The sequence below is a fragment of the Cherax quadricarinatus genome, chromosome 6 (assembly GCF_038502225.1).
Source record: "Cherax quadricarinatus isolate ZL_2023a chromosome 6, ASM3850222v1, whole genome shotgun sequence".
Classification (NCBI taxonomy): Eukaryota; Metazoa; Arthropoda; class Malacostraca; order Decapoda; family Parastacidae; genus Cherax; species Cherax quadricarinatus.
In genome coordinates this window covers 2,651,115-2,673,220 of record NC_091297.1, presented here as the reverse complement: position 1 = coordinate 2,673,220, position 22,106 = coordinate 2,651,115, and the positions used below count along the sequence as shown (strand labels likewise).

The following is a 22,106-nucleotide window of genomic DNA, read 5'->3' as shown; positions in this document are numbered from 1 at the left end:
TAATAAAGGCAGTTACTTTCCAATAGGTTTTGTTTGGGTGTCAGATTATGGAGGTTTAGATCAGGGTCAACGTGATCAATCATCTTCTAGGTTTAAATTATGGTTATTTATATCCTGAGTTGTGTTGAGTTCTAGTACTGATATCTGTAGTGGTAGGAAGTTTGGACAAGTATATAGCTAGAGTATTTTGGTCATGTAGTGTATAGTCACTACTACACATAATGAAGTTGATGTTGTCTGTGTGTTGTGCTGGAATGAACTAAAGTACAACTAGGTATAAACTAGTAATATAAAAATGCAAATTAAAAATAGAAAAAGACTCTCACTTGTAATTGCACTAAGGTCTAATAATGATTTTTGTGGAGTCTGTTTTGAGCTAGAATGAGCTATAGTACAATAGGTTTAATCTAATATAAAAATACAAATTAAAAATAGCACTAGTCTCTCAGTAGTAATTGCACTATGGTCTAATATAGTGAATTTGGTAGTGACTATGTATTGAGCTAGAAAGAGCTATAGTACAACTACCTGGAGTTTAGCTGTTGAGAGTTCCGGGGGTCAACGCCCCCGCGGCCCGGTCTGTGACCAGGCCTCCTGGTGGATCAGAGCCTGATCAACCAGGCTGTTGCTGCTGGCTGCACGCAAACCAACGTACGAGCCACAGCCTGGCTGATCAGGAACTGACTTTAGGTGCTTGTCCAGTGCCAGCTTGAAGACTGCCAGGGGTCTGTTGGTAATCCTCCTTATGTGTGCTGGGAGGCAGTTGAACAGTCTCGGGCCCCTGACACTTATTGTATGGTCTCTTAACCTGCTAGTCTAATAATATAAAAATACAAATTACAAATAGCACCAGTCTCTCACTAGTAATTGCACTATGGTCTAATATAGTGAATTCAGTATTGACTATGTATTGAGCTAGAATGAGCTAGAGTAAAACTGTGATTAATCTAATAATAAAGGCACATGACTCTCAATTGTAATTGCACTAAGGTCTTATATAAGTTGTTTACAAGAATTAGAGTATAATTAGATTTAAATTGACAGGATAAAATACATAAATTAAGGTAGCAAAATAAAAATAAAAATTATAAAAATAAAAATGGCAATGACTTGGTTATAATATGCTAGTAAGATGGTAGACAGGATAATATAAAAGTTGTAGTTGAAAATACTAGTTTAAAAATGTATTGAATAAAAATGGTCAATAAAAGAAGTTTACAATAAGTTTGATCAATATAGTTTAAAGTAAAATAGGGCAATAATAGGGATTTACAATAAAATTGGGCAATTGAGTATTTTTTAAAGTGAGGTAGAATTATTGAAGACAAGTTATGGTTAGTTTATAATAAAATAATTAGCCCTGTCGGTCTTCTTCCTCAGACTGAACCTAATTACCCCCCATTCTCCCCTCCCCTATCCCATCCTCCCCTCCCCTATCCCATCCTCCCCTTTTTCCATTCCTCCTCCTCCTCCTCCTCCTCCTCCTCCTCCTCCTCCTCCTCACCCCTCCCTTTGGCCCTTCCTCTTTTTGGCCTTTGGGATTTCTCCCACAGGCGCGCTAGTTCCTAGGTAGGGGAAAGGACACCGGGGTCCATCCCATTCCGTTGAGGTTCTTGGCGGTGGCATAGTTTGCCGTGGAATCTGGATTGCCTGGGGATGTCCCGATCCCTCTCCGGTATCCCGGAGTAGCTTTGGGTGTCTTTCAGGCGACGGGTGTATCTCTGGAAACCACCTTTCGCATTCCGGGGGTGGTGGCCGAAGGAGGTATGCTTTGTGGCGGATATCCGGCCGCCCTCTCTTTTGTCCACCGAGGTAGCTCGGCAGATGTGAGGTTGCTATCCCGGATTGCTGGTTTACTGGCATGAAGTGTAGGGTATGGCACGGGTTCCATGCTGCATCTGCGCTACTAGCAGTGCTGAGGTCCTCTTGGGCGCGGAGGGAGATTTCCGGCCCTTTCATTCCTCCTGGGACCTATTCCTCCCCGCTCCCCCCTTTTTTTATTTTTTTTTATTTTTATTTTCTTTTTTTTTCTTAAACAAAAAGCAAAGGAGTAACCTAACCATGGCAGCCCTAGTCCATGAACCCACTACCCCCGGGCCCCTTCTTGATACCGCACCCCATTCTGACCCTGCCTTGTGTTTAGACCACTCTTCGGACAGTCCTGATGCCCCTGTACCTCTTGCTGGTGCTGTTTCCTCACCCGCTTCAGGTACCAGGGCTTCGACTGACTCCTTCGATTTGTCTGAACTCCGCTCTCCTTTGACTATGCTTCCGGCTTCTCCCTCTACGGTACGGCAATTTTTTAATCGCCTGCCCATTTCACGCCGGACCAACTCCGGTCCTACTCCTAAATGCCATCGTCAATCTCCTGATGATGCTCCTTCGTTACCTTCCCATTCTACTCGGAAAAGACAGACACGTCAAGCACTCCCTCTCCACGCTCAGTTTCGGACCACACAATGGACTAAATTCTTTACTTTAAGACCGACTTCTTCTTCTGCCTACCTTTCTGACCATAGTATTGGCAAAGCGCTCCTGCGTCACGTTGGTAGAGATATTTCATTTCATGCTCTCGAGAGCGGTATGCGCATCGTCACTGTCCAGAATGCTACCCAAGCTCATGATCTTTCTTTCCTTTCGAATATCGATGCTACTCCTATCGCTATTGAAAAACATCTCTCAATTCTTGTAGTGGTACTGTCATTCTGCCCCATACCATAGTCCAACAGAATTTCCAGTCATGTGGCAATGACATTTTTGAACAGCTGGAACTCCAGGATCTCCCAATCCTCAAAGTAGACACTTATGTCCTTCCTGCCTGGGGGCGGAGACGTTACCCTTGCAATGTAGCTCGTTTAACTTTTGACAGCCGAGAACTCCCGTCCTCTGTATATGTCGCAGGACATAGGTTACAAGTTTGAAAGGTGATACCTACACCGCAACAATGTAGAAATTGCTGGCGTTTTGGTCACCCAGCGAAATATTGCAGATCTATGGCCGAATGCCCAGTCTGTGGTGCCGACGACCATTCTAATACATCTTGCAGTCAACCTCCATCTTGCCTTAATTGTAATGAAGCTCACCCTTCGTACTCCCGCCATTGCTAGGTCTACTTAAATGAACGTGAAATCCGTTGCCTCAAAGAGGCAGAAGGTCTCCCTTATACTATGGCAGTTACTCATCTCCGCCTCCAAGGGAGACTACCCCGTGTTTCTTATTCTCGTGACGTCCCGACTACAACTCAGTCTGTTCTCAAATCTTCGCGTCCTTCCTCACAAGCCCCAGTATCGACAAGACCTCGTACGACGCCTAATTCCAATCACCCCTCTACTCAGAAATCCAAAAAATCCACATTGCTCAAATCTTCTTTGCCCCTTCCTTCCCTTCTTCCACCTCCACACTTTACCTTTCCAGTCTCTGTACCTAGTTCTTCCCCTCTCTCTGGCTCTATTACAAGTGTGGAGATTCACCCTCCTCCTCGTACTATGCCTTCCACCCCCGTCCCCTCCCAAGTTTCTCCCTCTTCTGCCACCTCCCAGGTTTCTGCCTCTTCTGTCCCCCCCCCCACACTTCATCTCCAGTCCCTTACACTCTTCCCTCCCCCTCTACTTTGGTACAGTCCATTACTGTCCCAATCTTTACTCACCCTCCTTCTTCTATCTCCAATATGGTCTCTCATACATCTTTGAATTCAGAAACACTTGAAGCCATTTCAGAATATATTGCAGAGACTAAACCTTCAATGGACACTGATTCACTTCCTGTTCCTTCTCTTCCCTCTCCTCCATCTTCACAACCCCATTCTTCGCAACGCTCCGTTCCTTCGCTGCTTGAACGTCTTCCAATGCCACCACACGTTGACTTTTCTAACCCCTCTAGTCCGTAGGTGCCTTTACCTACAGATTCCTGGTATTTTCTTCATCGCCAATCATGGCCTATTTACAGTGGAATATCCGCGGCCTCAGGGGTAATCGGTGTGAGCTTCAGATGTTGCTTTCCAGGTTTTCCCCTGTTGGTGCTTGCTTACAAGAACCAAAATTACACTCGGCTGTTTTCCAACCTATCTCAGGCTATAATTTATTGTATTCTTCGGATCCTTTCTCAGATGGGACCTTTAATGAAAGTGCCCTTCTACGCAATGATATTCCGTACTGTCAACTATTTGTCCATACCTCGCTGCATTACACTGCAGCCCGTATCCACTTGAATAAGTGGTTTACAATATGTTCTTTATATCTCTCTCCTTCTCGAGCATTTTCTATCCCAGACTTTGCCTTTCTTGTTTCATCCTTACCACCACCACTTCTGTTACTTGGTGATTTTAATGCCCACCATTTCCTCTGGGGGGGGTCTCATTGTGACTCACGTGGCATCCAGTTGGAGGCTTTTCTCGCCTCTCACTCCCTCCATGTTTTAAATACGGGTACTCCCACCCATTTTGATCCTCGTACTCATACTCTCTCTTGCATCGATCTATCAGTCTGCTCTTCCTCCACTGCACTAGACTTCACCTGGTCTGTTCTACCAGACTTGCATGACAGCGATCATTTTCCGATCATTCTTACTTCTCCTTCCTATTCACCACCTTTCCGTAGCCCTCGCTGGCAATTTGATCGGGCAAATTGGGATCTTTACTCACACCTCACTGCTTTTAGTGAGGTTCCTCCTTCATCCTCCATTGATGAGCTCCTACACATCTTCTCGACGTCAGTTTATACCGCAGCTTCTCATTCTATACCCCAAACCTCAGGCAGGCATTCTCAGAAGTGCGTGCCTTGGTGGTCTCCTGCTTGTGCTCGTGCAGTACGTTTGAAACGTGCTGCATGGGGCAGGTACCGGTACAATAGAACCGCTGAGAAACTTCTTGATTTTAAGCAGAAGCGTGCGATCACTCGCCGTGTCATCCGTGAAGCTAAACGCACTTGTTGGCGAGACTGTTTCCACCATCACCTCTGCTTCTTCTGAGTGCAGTCTGGAAAAAAGTGAGGAAATTGAGTGGTAAATACTCTCCTGACCCGGCTCCTGTTCTATGGGTCGCTGGTGTTGATGTAGCAAACCCTCTCGACGTTGCCATTGAACTTGGCACACATCTGGTCCGTATTTCCCGAGGGCTCCATCTATGCCCCTCGTTTCTTTCCTCAAAGTCTGCCAGAGAGTTAGTACCCTTGGACTTTTCTTCTCTCAGAGAAGAACAGTATAATGTGCCTTTTACACTTCAAGAACTGGAGGCAACGCTCTCAGCTTGCCGATCATTGGCAGCTGGTCCTGACGACATTCATATTCGTATGTTACAACATTTACATCGGTCAGCCCTTGTAGTCCTCTTACACCTCTTCAATCTTATTTGGGCACAAGTTCTTCCCCAGCTGTGGAAATCTGCCATTGTTCTCCCTTTCCGCAAACCGGGTACTTCAGGACATGATGCCTCCCACTATCGCCCCATCACTCTTACTAGTGCAGTTTGCAAAGTGATGGAATGTCTCGTAAATCGACGTTTAATGTGGTGTTTAGAGACTCGCAACAGTCTCTCCGCTAGTCAATATGGCTTTCGTAAGGGTCGTTCTACCATAGACCCCTTACTACGCTTGGATACGTATGTTCGTAATGCCTTTGCGAATAATCACTCAGTTATTGCCATATTTTTTGACCTTGAGAAGGCATATGACACAACTTGGAAGTATAATATTTTGGCCCAGGCCCATTTCTTAGGCCTCCGAGGCAATCTACCATCCTTCCTTAAGAACTTTTTAACTGACAGACATTTCCGTGTTCGAGTCAATAATGTTCTTTCCCCGGACTTCGTCCAAGCTGAAGGTGTCCCTCAGGGATGTGTTCTAAGCACAACACTTTTTCTCCTTGCTATAAATGATTTGGCCTCTGTTCTTCCACCCAATATTTGGTCATCACTCTGTGTTGATGACTTCGCTATTGCTTGTGCAGGCGCTGACTGTCATCTTATTGCAGTTTCTCTCCAGCATGCAGTCGACCATGTTTCCACTTGGGCCACCACACATGGGTTTAAATTTTCAAGTACCAAAACTCGCCAAATTACTTTCACTAGACGCTCTGTTATCTCCGATCATCCTTTGTATCTCTATGGCTCCCGTATCCCCGAACGTGATAGTCAGGTTTCTAGGCCTTCTCTTTGACTGTCGGTTATCCTGGAAACCTCGCATAACCTCTCTGAAGGCAACTTGTCACAGCCGGCTAAACCTTCTTAAAACCCTTGCTCATCTTTCCTGGGGAGCTGATCGTCGAACTCTGCTTCGCCTACATTCAGCCCTCGTTTTATCGAAACTCGATTATGGTGACCAGATTTATTCCGCGGCCTCTCCTGCTACTCTCTTTAGCCTTAACTCTATCCATCACCAAGGATTACGTTTGTGCCTTGGTGCTTTTCGCTCTTCCCCTGTTGAGAGCCTCTATACAGAAGCGAATGTTCCATCCTTGTCTGATCGCCGTGATGCCCATTGCCTTTGCTACTATGTACGCTCTCACGATCTACACAATCCTTCCATTTATAGAATGGTCACCGATATTAGTAGACATTCTTTATTCGTTTGCCGCCCCTGTTTGCTCCGTCCCTTTTCTCTTCGCCTACATTCACTCTTGTCTTCCCTTCAGTTACCACCTTTATATGTTCATGTAGCATCTCACTTTTCCCTACCCCCCTGGGAAGTTCCAGCTGTTCGGGTCTGTTCTTTCTCACTCCCTTGCTCGAAAGCTCAACTGCCTACGGTGGCTTCCCGCTCTCTTTTTCTTGATCACTTCCACTCCCATTCTGATGCCACCGCTGTATACACAGATGGCTCTAAGTCTTCAGACGGCGTCAGATTCGCAGCAGTGTTTCCGGACAGCGTCGTGCGGGGACATTTACTATCTTCAGCTAGCATTTTTACTGCTGAACTGTATGCCATTCTTGCAGCACTTATTCGTATCACATCTATGCCTGTGTCATCATTTGTAGTAGTCTCAGACTCCCTTAGTGCTCTACAGGCTATACGAAAATTTGATACATCTCATCCCCTAGTTCTCCGTATCCAACTTTGGCTACGCCGTATCTCTACCAAACATAGATATTGTTTTTTGTTGGGTCCCTGGTCATGTCGACGTACAGGGCAATGAACAGGCACACTGCTGCGCGGTCAGCAGTACATGACCTACCAATTTCCTATCGAGGTGTTCCATTTCTGGACTATTTTGCTGCAATAGCTACCCACCCTCGCACCCGTTGGCAACAACGTTGGTAAACTCTGCTCGGTAACAAACTTCATTCTATTAAACCGAGCATAGGTTACTGGCCGTCGTCTTGTCATCAGTGCCGAGGTTGGGAGACCACTCTCTCCCGCCTTCGCACTGGTCACACTCGTCTTACTCACGGGTATCTTATGGAGAGGCACCCTGTTCCTCTCTGTGAGCAGTGTCAAGTTCCAGTATCGATTAGCCACATTCTGTTAGACTGCCCTCTCTATCAACGAGCACGCAGAATTTACCTCCAACGTCGTCTTCGTTCTACTACTCTCTCTTTACCTTCCCTTCTTGCTGATGGACCCTCCTTTAATCCTGACTCTCTCATTGACTTCTTGACAACGACTGATTTACTCCACAAACTCTGATACTTTTCACACTCCCCTCAGCCCTTTCTAGTTCAGTCTCTTGCTGCCCTTTACCCTTTCACCATCCACTGCCCCACTGTTATCTGTAACCTATTACTCATCCATCTCCCTTTTGCCACCTGATGCCCTCGCTTCCTTCCTGCCCTGCAGCACTGTATAGTCCTTGTGGCTTAGCGCTTCTTTTTGATTATAATAATAATATAATAAGATAGAACAGTGATGTGGTAAGTTGTAAAAAAGGAGATAGATTCTGTAGATATTAAACACAATTAAGACTATGAGGTAGAATGGTCGTTGAATACAACAATGACAATCAAAAGTAGTTGGGGTATTAGAATTTTAGGGGGGCACAAATTTATGACAATATAACACAAACGGTGGACTATGGGTATTATCTGCACTTTACTCTGATTCTGTTAGTCCAGCCTCACTTAGGAATGTTTTAAGGTCATGTTCTGTAGAGATGAAGTGTATCTTCCTAGTGGGCTGTTTCCTAACTGCGATTTTTCAATCCCTCACAAAGCACTGGTGGATTTTTTGGGCATAGCATAATTTTCTTAGCCGATAAAGGAGGTTTTGTCTTGTTTTGGTAAGGCACTCATTGACGTAAACATAAGTTTTCATAGAAATAGATGTTTTTAGTTGGTTGTTTCTTTGTAGGCTAGTTTGGAATTTTAACAGCACTGTTTTTTTACCTGCTTGGTAGCCCATCAGTTTGCAATCCTTTAGGTCGTCACTACGTATGTTAAGGCGAAGGTGGTCCTTGATAAGCTGTAGGGTGGTCTCCATGCAGGTCTCTTGGGTGACTGTGGCTGGGAGGTGTTTGCTGTTAACTACAACAGCGTCAGATAGCTGCTGTTGGTCATTATGGTCTTGGAAGTTGGTTATGACATTGGCAAGTTGTTGGTCCACTCTTGCCAATCATGGCCTATTTACAGTGGAATATACATGGCCTCGGGTAATCGGGGTGAGCTTCAGATGTTACTCTCCCAGTTTTCCCCTGTTGGTGTTTGCTTACAGGAACCAAAATTACTCTGCTGTTATCTATCCCATCTCAGGCTATAATTTATTGTATTCTTCAGATCCTTTTCCTGATGGGACCTTTAATGAAAGTACCCTTCTTCTACGCACTGATATTCTGTACCATCAGCTATTTGTTCGTATGTTGATGACTTCACTATTGCCTGTGCAGGCTCTGACTGTCACCTCATTAGTTTCTCTCCAGCATGCGGTCGACCGTGTTTCCAATTGGGCCACCACACATGGGTTTAAATTTTCCAGCACCAAAATTCGCCAAATTACTTTCACTAGGCGCTCTGTCATCTCCGATCATCCTTTGCACCTCTATGGCTCCCATATCCCTGAACGTGATGGTCAGGTTTCTGGGCCTCCTCTTTGACTGTAGGTTATCCTGGAAACCTCATATTACCTCTCTGAAGGCAACTTGTCACAGCCAGCTGAACCTTCTTAAAACCCTTTCTCATCTTTCATGGGGAGCTGATCGTCGAACTCTCCTTCGCCTACATTCCACCCTCATTTTATCGAAACTTAATTATGGTGAAAAGATCTATTCAGCGGCCTCTACTGCTACTCTCTCTAGCCTTGACCCCATTCGTCACCAAGGATTACGTTTATGCCTTGGTGCTTTTCGCTCTTCCCCTGTTGAGAGCCTCTGTGCAGAAGCGAACGTTCCATCCTTATCCGATCGCCGTGATGCCCATTGCCTTCGCTACTATGTACGCTCTCATGATCTCTGCAATCCTTCCATTTTATAGAATGGTCACTGATATTAGTAGACATTCTTTGTTTGTTTGCCGCCCCTGTTTACTCCGTCCCTTATCTCTTCGCCTTCATTCGCTCTTGTCTTCTCTTCAGTTACCACCTTTCTATGTTCATGTAGCATCTCGCTTTTCCCTACCCCCTCTGGGAAGTTCCAGCTGTTCGAGTCTCTTCTTTCTATCTCCCTTGCTCGAAAGCCCAACTGTCTACGGTCGCTTCCCGCTCTTTTTCTTGACCACTTCCACTCATTCTCATGCCATTGCTGTGTACACAGATGGCTCTAAGTCTTCCGACGGCGTAGGATTTGCAGCAGTGTTTCCGGACAGCGTCGTACAAGGGCATTTACTATCTTCGGCTAGTATTTTTACTGCTGAATTGTATGCCATTCTTGCAGCACTTATCCGTATTGCATCTATGCCTGTGTCATCATTTGTGGTTGTCTCAGACTCCCTTAGTGCTTTACAGGCTAGACAGAAATTTGATACACCTCACCCCTTAGTCCTCCGTATCCAACTTTGGCTATGCCGCATCTTTACCAAGCATGAAGATAGTTTTTTGTTGGGTCCCTGGTCATGTTGACGTACAGGGCAATGAACAGGCAGACACTGCTGCGCGGTCAGTAGTACATGACCTACCAGTTTCATATAGAGGTATTCCATTTACGAACTATTTTGCTGCAATAGCTACTCACCTTCACACCCGTTGGCAACAACGTTGGTCTACTATGCTCGGTAACAAACTTCAGTCTATTAAACTGAGTATAGGTTACTGGCCATCTTCTTGTCACCAGTGTCGAGGTTGGGAGACTACTCTCTCCCGTCTTCGCATTGGCCATACTCGTCTTACTCGTGGATATCTCGTGGAGAGGTGCCCTGCTCCTCTGAGAATTGCCAGGCTCCATTATCAGTCAGCCACATTCTGTTGGACTGCCCACTTTATCAATGAGCACGCAGAATTTACCCCCGTCGTCGTCTTCGCTCTGCTACCCTCTTTACCTTCCCTTCTTGCTGATGGACCCACCTTTCATCCAGACACTCTCATTGACTTTTTGACAACTGACTGACTTCATAAACTGATGCCTCCAGCCCTTTCTGCCTCAATCTCTTGCCACCCTTTACCCCCGCACTATCCCCTGCCCTGCTGTTTTCTGTAACCTACTGATCATCCCCTCCCCCCCCCTTCTGCCGTCCAATACCCTCTCTTCCTTCCCTACCCTGCAGTGCTGTATAGCCCTTGTGGCTTAGCGCTTCTTTTTTATTATAATAAATATTATGCACCCCATACCCATCCTGTGGGCGGTAGTCAAAAGATTACAGGGATACATAATGGATCCAGGGACTGGACCCCAAAGTTATGATAGCTGAACTAGTTACAAAGGTAATGAACTCCAGGTAGATCTGGTCACAATCATGACAAGTTACAAAGGTAATGAATCAGCCTCACTCCTATACATGGTTACCGTCATGAACAAATTACAAAGTAATGAACTACTGATACGTCCACACCTGGTCACAATTGTAAAGAGTTAAAAATATTAAGTGGGTCATACACCCACACGAGAGATGGTGTGTGTGTGTGTGTGCACACATGCACACATGCACCAACATGTTAAGGACACTACCAGAGTGAGAGGGGAGGATGAACCAGCAAGATTGGACCTTGTGTTCACCCTGGGCAGCTCAGACATTGTGGACATCAAGTATGAGTCCCCTAGGAGCTAGCGACCACGTGGTTCTGTGCTTTGAATACATAGTAGAGCTGCAAGTGGAGAGAATAATAGGAGTTGAATGGGGAAAAGCCTGACGATAAAAGAGGGGACTACATAGGGTTGAACTTTCTGCGGGAGGTCCAGTGGGACAGAGAACTGGCAGGAAAGTCAGTAAATGAAATGATGGAATATGTAACAACAAAATGCAAGGAGGCAGTGGAAAGGTTTATTCCCAAGGGCAACAGGAAGACCAGAACGAGCCCCTGGTTTACCCGACGGTGTAAGGTGGCAAAAACAAAGTGCAATAGAGAATGGAAAAAGTACAGAAGGCAGAGAACACAAGAAAATAGGGAGATCAGTCGCAGAGCCAGGAATGAGTATGCACAGGTAAGGAGGGAGGCCCAGCGACAGTATGAAAATGACATAGCCTCGAGAATCAAGACTGACCCGAAACTGTTGTATAGCCACATCAGGAGGAAGACAACAGTCAAAGACCAGGTGATCAGATTAAGGACAGAAGGTGGAGAACTCACAAGAAATGATCAGGAGGTATGTGAGGAGCTTAACAGGAGATTTAAGGAAGTTTTTACAGTAGAGACAGGAAGGGCTGTGGGAAGACAGCACAGAAGGGAACATCAAGAGGGAATATACCAACAAGTGTTGGATGACATACGAACAACTGAGGAGGTGAAGAAGCTCCTAAGTGACCTTGACACCTCAAAGGCGATGGGACCGGACAACATCTCCCCATGGGTCCTTAGAGGAGCAGAGATGCTGTGCGTGCCTCTAACCACAATCTTCAACACATCCCTTGAAACTGGGCAACTACCTGAGAAATGGAAGACAGCTAATGTAGTCCCCATATTTAAGAAAGGAAATAGAAACGAGGCGCTAAACTACAGACCTGTGTCTCTGACATGTATTGTGTGCAAAGTCATGGGGATTATCAGGAGAGTGGTCTAACACCTGGAAAGGAACAAGATTATAAATGAAAGCCAGCATAGGTTCATGGAAGGCAAATCTTGTATCACAGACCTCCAGGAGTTTTATGACAAGGTAACAGAAGTAAGACACGAGAGAGAGGGGTGGGTAGATTGCGTCTTCCTAGACTGCAGGAAGGCCTTTGACACAGTTCCCCCACAAGAGATTAGTGCAGAAGCTGGAGGATCAGGCGCATGTAAAAGGGAGGGCACTGCAATGGATCAGGGAATACCTGACAGGGAGGCAGCAACGATTCATGGTACGTGAAGAGGTATCACAGTGGGCGCCTGTTACGAGCGGGGTCCCACAGGGGTCAGTTCTAGGACCAGTGCTATTTTTGATATATGTGAACGACATGATGGAAGGAATAGACTCTGAAGTGTCCCTGTTCGCAGATGATGTGAAGTTGATGAAGAATTAAATCGGACGAGGATGAGGCAGGACTGCAAAGAGACCTGGACAGGCTGGACATGTGGTCCAGTAACTGGCTTCTCGAATTCAACCCAGCCAAATGCAAAGTCGTGAAGATTGGGGAGGGGCAAAGAAGACCGCAGACAGAGTATAGGCTAGGTGGACAAAGACTACAGACCTCACTCAGGGAGAAAGACCTTGGGGTGACCATAACACTGAGCACATCACCGGAGGCACACATCAACCAAATAATTGCTGCAGCATACGGGCGCCTGGCAAACCTGAGAATAGCGTTCTGATACCTTAATAAGGAATCGTTCAAGACACTGTACACTGTGTATGTTAGGCCCATACTGGAGTATGCAGCACCAGTCTGGAACCCACACCTGGTCAAGCACGTCAAGAAGTTAGAGAAAGTACAAAGGTTTGCAAGACGGCTAGTCCCAGAGCTCAGGGGAATGTCGTACGAGGAAAGGTTAAGGGAAATCGGACTGACGACACTGGAGGAACGAAGGGTCAGGGGAGACATGATAACGACATACAAGATACTGCGGGGAATAGACAAGGTGGACAGAGATAGGATGTTCCAGAGAGGGGACACAGGGACAAGGGGTCACAACTGGAAGCTGAAGACTCAGACGAGTCACAGGGACGTTAGGAAGTATTTCTTCAGTCATAGAGTTGTCAGCAAGTGGAATAGCCTAGCAAGTGAAGTAGTGGAGGCAGGAACCATACATAGTTTTCAGAAGAGGTATGACAAAGCTCAGGAAGCAGAGAGAGAGAGGATCAAGTAGCGATCAGTGAAGAGCCGGGGCCAGGAGCTGAGTCTCGACCCCTGCAACCACAATTAGGTGAGCAATTAAGTGAGCGTGCGCACACACACACACACACACACACACACACACACACACACACACACACACACACACACACACACACACACACACACATATACACACACAAATGTAGTTCCCATTTTCAAAAAAGGAGACAGAAAAGAGGCACTAAACTATAGACCTGTGTCATTGACGTGTATAGTATGCAAAATTATGGAGAAGATTATCAGGAGAGTGGTGGAGCACCTGGAACGGAACAGGAGTATAAATGCCAACCAGCACGGATTCACGGAAGGCAAATCCTGTGTCACAAACCTTCTGGAGTTTTATGATAAAATAACAGAAGTAAGACAAGAGAGAGAGGGGTGGGTTGATTGCTTCTTCTTGGACTGCAAGAAGGCCTTTGACACAGTTCCTCACAAGAGATTAGTGCAGAAGCTAGAGCATCAGGCGCATATAACAGGAAGGGCACTGCAATGGATCAGAGAATACCTGACAGGGAGGCAACAACGAGTCATGGTACGTAATGATGTATCACAGTGGGCACCTGTGACGAGCGGGGTCCCACAGGGGTCGGTCCTAGGACCAGTGCTATTTTTGGTATATGTGAACGACATGACGGAAGGGTTAGACTCAGAAGTGTCCCTGTTTGCAGATGATGTGAAGTTAATGAGGAGAATTAAATCTGATGAGGACCAGGCAGGACTTCAAAGAGACCTGGACAGACTGGACACCTGGTCCAGCAAATGGCTTCTCTAATTTAATCCTGCCAAATGCAAAGTCATGAAGATGGGGGAGGGGCACAGAAGACCACAGACAGAGTATAGGCTAGGTGGCCAAAGACTGCAAACCTCACTCAAGGAGAAAGATCTTGGGGTGAGTATAACACCGAGCATGTCTCCGGAAGCACACATCAATCAGATAACTGCTGCAGCATATGGGCGCCTGGCAAACCTGAGAACAGCATTCCGACACCTTAGTAAGGAATCATTCAAGACACTGTACACCGTGTATGTCAGGCCCATACTGGAGTATGCAGCACTTGTTTGGAACCCGCACTTGATAAAGCACGTCAAGAAACTAGAGAAAGTACAAAGGTTTGCAACAAGGTTAGTTCCAGAGCTAAGGGGAATGTCCTATGAAGAAAGATTAAGGGAAATCGGCCTGACGACACTGGAGGACAGGAGGGTCAGGGGAGACATGATAACGACATATAAAATACTGCGTGGAATAGACAAGATGGACAAGGACAGGATGTTCCAGGGAGGGGACACAGAAACAAGAGGCCACAATTGGAAGTTGAAGACACAAATGAGTCAGAGATGGTAGGAAGTATTTCTTCAGTCATAGAGTTGTAAGGCAGTGGAATAGCCTAGAAAATGACGTAGTGGAGGCAGGAACCATACACAGTTTTAAGACGAGGTTTGATAAAGCTCATGGAGCGGGGAGAGAGAGGGCCTAGTAGCAACCGGTGAAGAGGCGGGGCCAGGAGCTAGGACTCGACCCCTGCAACCACAAATAGGTGAGTACAAATAGGTGAGTACACGGCTGCCTTACCCCCTTTCATTTTACCTACTGCCTCACGAACTTCCCCCCACACTCACAACTGGCTCTTCCTCACTCCAATTCAATTCAAAGTTTATTCTCTATAAAGATTACAATGCTGAGTTTACAGAAATTTGGTTATTGTTTGGTTTACATGTAGTAAAATTGTGATTACAGAGTGTACCACTAGAACGCTTAGCATGGCTAGGCATTTCGGGCATACTTAGTTTTATTCTTAATTGTAAAATATTACAAATTATGAGGTAAGTTGGTATTATGGCTAAGTGACTAAATACTAGTTTGTGAGTTTAGCAATGTGAATGCTTTTGTTTTGGCACAGTACATAGTTTCAGTATTGGAGTATCACAGGATTCATTATTTTAAGACCGAGATTAATATTTCTGTTTATGGTCAAATGAGTGAGTGAGTGTAAGTGTGAACCACCAGGTGGTATTCGTGTAGTTAGTTGACGGGGTGTATCAGGGAGATAAGATGTTTTCTAATGGTAGTTTTGAAGGTGATGAATGTGTCTGCAGTTCTAGAGTTCTCAGGTAGGGTATTCCAGATTTTAGGGCCTTTGACATACATTGAATTTTTGTAAAGGTTTAGTCGGACACGGGGAATGTCGTAGAGATGTTTGTGTCTGGTGTTATGCCTGGGGGTTCTGTCACAACTATCAAGAAAGCGTTTTAGGTCAAGGTTGATATTAGAGTTTAAGGCCCTGTAGATATAGATTGCACAGTAGTAAGTGTGGATGTACTGAACTGGGAGTAAGTTTAGATCTATGAAGAGTGGGGGGGGGGTGTTGCCAGGGATGGGATTTAGTGATTATTCTTACTGCAGCTTTTTGTTGGGTTATTATTGGCTTTAGGTGTGTTGCTGCAGTTGATCCCCAAGCACAAATAGCATAGGTGAGGTATGGATAAATAAGTGAGTGGTATAGTGTGAGAAGGGCATTTTGTGGCACGTAGTATCGTATCTTGGAGAGGATCCCAACCGTTTTGGATACTTTTTTGGCTATATGCTGGATATGGGTGCTGAAATTCAGGTTGTCAAGGTATAAGCCTAGGAATTTTCCCCCATTATTTCTGGTAATTAGTGTGTTGTCAATCTTAATGTTAATTTGTGCATCTCCTGCTCTGCTACCAAACATAATATAGTAGGTTTTGTCAGTGTTAAGCGCAAGTTTATTGGCTGTCATCCAAGTCGATATTTTAATCAGCTCCTCATTCACAATGGTGTTGAGGGTGGCAAGATTAGGGTGAGAGATGACATAAGTCGTGTCATCAGCAAAGAGAATGGGTTTCAGGTGTTGGGATACGTTTGGAAGGTCATTGATGTATATGAGGAAGAGCAGGGGACCAAGGACACTTCCCTGCGGAACTCCAGTATCAAGTGGCCGTGTTGCTGATGCTGTGTCTTTAATGGTGACGTACTGATACCTATTAGTAATGTAAGATTTGAAATAAGCAAGCGCATGGCCTCTTATACCGTAGTGATCAAGTTTGTGGAGTAGGATGTCGTGGTCTACTGTGTCAAAAGCTTTTCTTAGGTCAATAAAAATTCCTAGTGGATATTCCTTATTTTCCAATGCTGTGTAAAGCAGATCTAGCATTTTTATGATTGCATCATTAGTGCTTTTATTTTTCCTGAATCCAAACTGGCAGGGGTTGAGTATGTTTTGAGCCGTTATAAATGAATACAGTCTCCTGTGCACGAGTTTCTCAAAGATTTTGGATAGCAATGGTAAGTTAGATATTGGCCTATAGTTGTTTAAGTCTGTAGGGTCACCACCTTTATGTATTGGTGTAACCCTTGCCATCTTGAGTAGTTTCGGGAAGGTGCTAGTCTCTATTGACTTGTTAAAAAGTAATGAAATAGCATGCGAAAGGACATGGGCCGCTCGCTTGTACAGTAATGGTGGGACATGAGACAGATTCCCCCTTGCCCTATACACGAAATCACAGCTTCCCCATCTTCATCAACATTTAACAATTCCTCAAAATATTCCCTCCATCTTCCCAATACCTCTAACTCTCCATTTAATAACTCCCCTCTCCTATTTTTAACTGACAAATCCATTTGTTCTCTAGGCTTCCTTAACTTGTTAATCTCACTCCAAAACTTTTTCTTATTTTCAACAAAATTTATTGATAACATCTCACCCACTCTCTCATTTGCTCTCTTTTTACATTGCATCACCACTCTTAACCTCTTTTTCTCCATTTACTCTTCCCTCCTTGTATCACTTCTACTTTGTAAGAACTTCTCATATGCTAACTTTTTCTCCCTTACATCATCATTCCATCAGTCGCTCCTCTTCCCTCCTGCACCCACTTTCCTGTAACCACAAACTTCTGCTAAACACTCTAACACTACATTTTTAAACCTACCCCATATCTCTTCGACCCCATTTCCTATGCTCTCATTTGCCCATCTATCCTCCAATAGCTGTTTATATCTTACCCTAACTGCCTCCTCTTTTAGTTTATAAACCTTCACCCCTCTCTTCCCTGATGCTTCTATTCTCCTTGTATCCCATCTACCTTTTACTCTGTGTAGCTACAACTAGAAAGTGATCTGATATATCTGTGGCCCCTCTATAAACATGTACATCCTGAAGTCTACTCGACAGTTTTTTATCTACCAATACATAATCCAACAAACTACTGTCATTTCGCCCTACATCATATCTTGTATACTTATTTATCCTCTTTTTCTTAAAATATGTATTACCTATAACTAAACCCCTTTCTATACAAAGTTCAATCAAAGGGCTCCCATTATCATTTACACCTGGCACCCCAAACTTACCTACCACACCCTCTCTAAAAGTTTCTCCTACTTTAGCATTCAGATCCCCTACCACGATGACTCTCACTTGGTTCGAAGGCTCCTATACATTCACTTAACATCTCCCAAAATCTCTCTCTCCTCTACATTCCTCTCTTCTCCAGGTGCATACACGCTTATTATGACCCACTTTTCGCATCCAACCTTTACTTTAATCCACATAATTCTTGAATTTACACATTCATATTCTCTTTTCTCCTTCCATAACTGATCCTTCAACATTACTGCTACCCCTTCCTTTGCTCTAACTCTCTGATACTCCAGATTTAATCCCATTTATTTCCCCCCACCGAAACTCCCCTACCCCCCTTCAGCTTTGTTTTGCTTAGGGCCAGGACATCCAACTTCTTTTCATTCATAACATCAGCAATCATCTGTTTCTTGTCATCCGCACTACATCCACGCACATTCAAGCATCCCAGTTTTATAAAGTTTTTCTTCTGTTTTTTAGTAAATGTCTACAGGAGAAGGGGTTACTAGCCCATTGCTCCCTGCATTTTAGTCGCCTCATACGACACGCATGGCTTACGGAGGAAAGATTCTTTTCCACTTCCCCATGGACAATAGAAGAAATAAGGAAGAACAAGAGCTATTTAGAAAAAGGAGAAAAACCTAGATGTATGTATATATATATGCATGTGCGTGTTCTGTATAGTGTGACCAAAGTGTAAGTAGGAGTAGCAAGATATCCCTGTTATCTAGCGTGTACAAAGAAAGTGGTTGAATGTACATGTCAAAAGCCCCTTGTATTTAGAGCATTATGGGCAGGCTTAAAATTAACTTAAGATTAACTAAGCAATGATATATTCAGTGTTAAAAATTACAGTAAACAAATTACAACATGAAGTACAAATGAGTATTTTAAACAATGAAATTTGAACATTTCAATTAAGAGGCATTATAATTGTACAAATTTGTAGCATAACAATGTATAATATAACAAAATGATCAATATACTATATCAATATACTATTTGTAGTGCAGAAACAGGTCACATGGTCATTAGACGAGTTAATGCGCATTCAAATGTAGTCAGAAGTTTTATTCTCCTGCGTGAGGGTTTTGTGAATTCTGTCTTTTCAGTCTTAGACTAGCAGCAAGTTCGAGAGGGTTAGGCAGGACGTTCGTGTTCAGCCGCCCTCCTCCTCCGGCCGGAATCGTCATGTTGAGATGACTGTTGAGCGAGGACTAAGGCACATATCTCGCCTGTTTGCAGGTGTTCCTGCTTACTGTGTAGCTTACAGTGTGCACCTGAATGTGGAACTCATTTCCACAATTTGCTCCCATCTTGGACATTTCTGCCTTCACTATGGTTTTTACACTTGGGTCCTTGTAAGAATCTCTGAAAAGTTTAAGGGAATCCTTTGACTAAGTAATTTAACTTGTTAGTTATTTTAGCCTATTATGATAGTATTAGTACGGGTTGTCTGTTAGTCTGTCAATTTTATTTTTGTTGTCATTGTGTTGTATTCACATTTATTGCTAAAACTGTTGTAAAAAAAAATCCGTCATTGCTAACAGCAGTGTGGGGAAAGAAGACACTTGTTTACAGTTCAGGACAGTTTAATTGCCCTGAACTGTACGTTGTCCTTTTTCACAAGTCTGTCGGTATCACCCACCATTAACTAAGAGCAGTATGTTTCCTCCAGTAGTGTCGCGCTGCCAGCAGCCTCCAGTCACTGGGATGTGTCGAGCAATGTATCACATGTGGTATTACGACTCTGCCAACACGACCTGTAGGAGATTCATCTACGGTGGCTGTGGTGGCAACGACAACAACTTCCCGTCGGAGGAGCACTGTCGTGCAGCCTGTCCAGGTGAGTACTGGCACACACCGACAGGGCCGGACTATCCATTGGTCACAAGTTTTAGGTCCCCTCCCCCTAAAAATAATAAGAATAAAATGCTTAGTGAACAGCTGCTAAGAAAGATTACTTAATTTATTTTCATGTGTACCTAATATCTTTCACTCTAGCTTAGATGGGACCTATAATTATTTACAATGCCAGTGTTTATCGAGGGACACGCGAGGTACAGGTGAAGCATGGTTCGGTGGTCATGTTTTTCTTTCATCCTCTAGTTTTATAACATGAATGCTTTATCCGACTGAATCTAATTTTTCAACACAGGTGTACTATTGCCAGGTAAGTTTCATGTCACTGTTTACCTGGAGTTTACCTGGAGAGAGTTTCGGGGGTCAACGCCCCCGCGGCCCGGTCTGTGACCAGGCCTCCTGGTGGATCAGCGCCTGATCAACCAGGCTGTTGCTGCTGGCTGCACGCAAACCAACGTACGAGCCACAGCCCGGCTGATCAGGAACTGACTTTAGGTGCTTGTCCAGTGCCAGCTTGAAGACTGCCAGGGGTCTGTTGGTAATCCCCCTTATGTGTGCTGGGAGGCAGTTGAACAGTCTCGGGCCCCTGACACTTATTGTATGGTCTCTTAACGTGCTAGTGACACCCCTGCTTTTCATTGGGGGGATGGTGCATCGTCTGCCAAGTCTTTTGCTTTCGTAGTGAGTGATTTTCGTGTGCAAGTTCGGTACTAGTCCCTCTAGGATTTTCCAGGTGTATATAATCATGTATCTCTCCCTCCTGCGTTCCAGGGAATACAGGTTTAGAAACCTCAAGCGCTCCCAGTAATTGAGGTGTTTTATCTCCGTTATGCGCGCCGTGAAAGTTCTCTGTACATTTTCTAGGTCGGCAATTTCACCTGCCTTGAAAGGTGCTGTTAGAGTGCAGCAATATTCCAGCCTAGATAGAACAAGTGACCTGAAGAGTGTCATCATGGGCTTGGCCTCCCTAGTTTTGAAGGTTCTCATTATCCATCCTGTCATTTTTCTAGCAGATGCGATTGATACAATGTTATGGTCCTTGAAGGTGAGATCCTCCGACATAATCACTCCCAGGTCTTTGACGTTGGTGTTTCGCTCTATTTCGTGGCCAGAATTTGTTTTGTACTCTGATGAAGATTTAATTTCCTCATGTTTACCATATCTGAGTAATTGAAATTTCTCATCGTTGAACTTCATATTGTTTTCTGCAGCCCACTGAAAGATTTGGTTGATGTCCGCCTGGAGCCTTGCAGTGTCTGCAATGGAAGACACTGTCATGCAGATTCGGGTGTCATCTGCAAAGGAAGACACGGTGCTGTGGCTGACATCCTTGTCTATGTCGGATATGAGGATGAGGAACAAGATGGGAGCTAGTACTGTGCCTTGTGGAACAGAGCTTTTCACCGTAGCTGCCTCGGACTTTACTCTGTTGACGACTACTCTCTGTGTTCTGTTAGTGAGGAAATTATAGATCCATCGACCGACTTTTCCTGTTATTCCTTTAGCGCGCATTTTGTGCGCTATTACGCCATGGTCACACTTGTCGAAGGCTTTTGCAAAGTCTGTATATATTACATCTGCATTCTTTTTGTCTTCTAGTGCATTTAGGACCTTGTCGTAGTGATCCAGTAGCTGAGACAGACAGGAGCGACCTGTTCTAAACCCATGTTGCCCTGGGTTGTGTAACTGATGGGTTTCTAGATGGGTGGTGATCTTGCTTCTTAGGACCCTTTCAAAGATTTTTATGATATGGGATGTTAGTGCTATTGGTCTGTAGTTCTTTGCTGTTGCTTTACTGCCCCCTTTGTGGAGTGGGGCTATGTCTGTTGTTTTTAGTAACTGAGGGACGACCCCCGTGTCCATGCTCCCTCTCCATAGGATGGAAAAGGCTCGTGATAGGGGCTTCTTGCAGTTCTTGATGAACACAGAGTTCCATGAGTCTGGCCCTGGGGCAGAGTGCATGGGCATGTCATTTATCGCCTGTTCGAAGTCATTTGGCGTCAGGATAACATCGGATAGGCTTGTGTTAATCAAATTTTGTGGCTCTCTCATAAAAAATTCATTTTGATCTTCGACTCTCAGTCTGGTTAGCGGCTTGCTAAAAACTGAGTCATATTGGGACTTGAGTAGCTCACTCATTTCCTTGCTGTCATCTGTGTAGGACCCATCTTGTTTAAGTAGGGGCCCAATACTGGGCGTTGTTCTCGATTTTGATTTGGCATAGGAGAAGAAATACTTTGGGTTTCTTTCGATTTCATTTATAGCTTTTAGTTCTTCCCGCGATTCCTGACTCCTAAAGGATTCTTTTAGCTTAAGTTCGATGCTTGCTATTTCTCTGACCAGTGTCTCCCTGCGCATTTCAGATATATTGACCTCTTTTAGCCGCTCTGTTATTCTTTTCCGTCGCCTGTAAAGGGAGCGCCTGTCTCTTTCTATTTTACATCTACTCCTCCTTTTTCTTAGAGGAATAAGCCTTGTGCATACATCGAGTGCCACCGAGTTAATCTGTTCTAGGCATAAGTTTGGGTCTGTGTTGCTTAGTA

At 44.7% G+C, this 22,106-nt stretch overlaps 1 protein-coding gene across 2 annotated transcripts in view; it reads left to right on the top strand.

Moving 5' to 3' along the window:
* The window catches only part of LOC128692044 (uncharacterized), a 63,884-nt gene that overhangs the window by 16,144 nt on the left and 25,634 nt on the right, over window positions 1–22,106 (top strand). Inside the window, exon 3 of one of the 2 annotated variants that reach the window (XM_070079826.1) lies at window positions 19,382–19,546. In XM_070079826.1, the coding sequence (XP_069935927.1) occupies window positions 19,382–19,546 (165 nt within the window). Of the gene's footprint in view, window positions 1–19,378; window positions 19,547–22,106 lie in introns of both variants that reach the window. The other variant, XM_070079822.1, reaches the window with a different exon arrangement.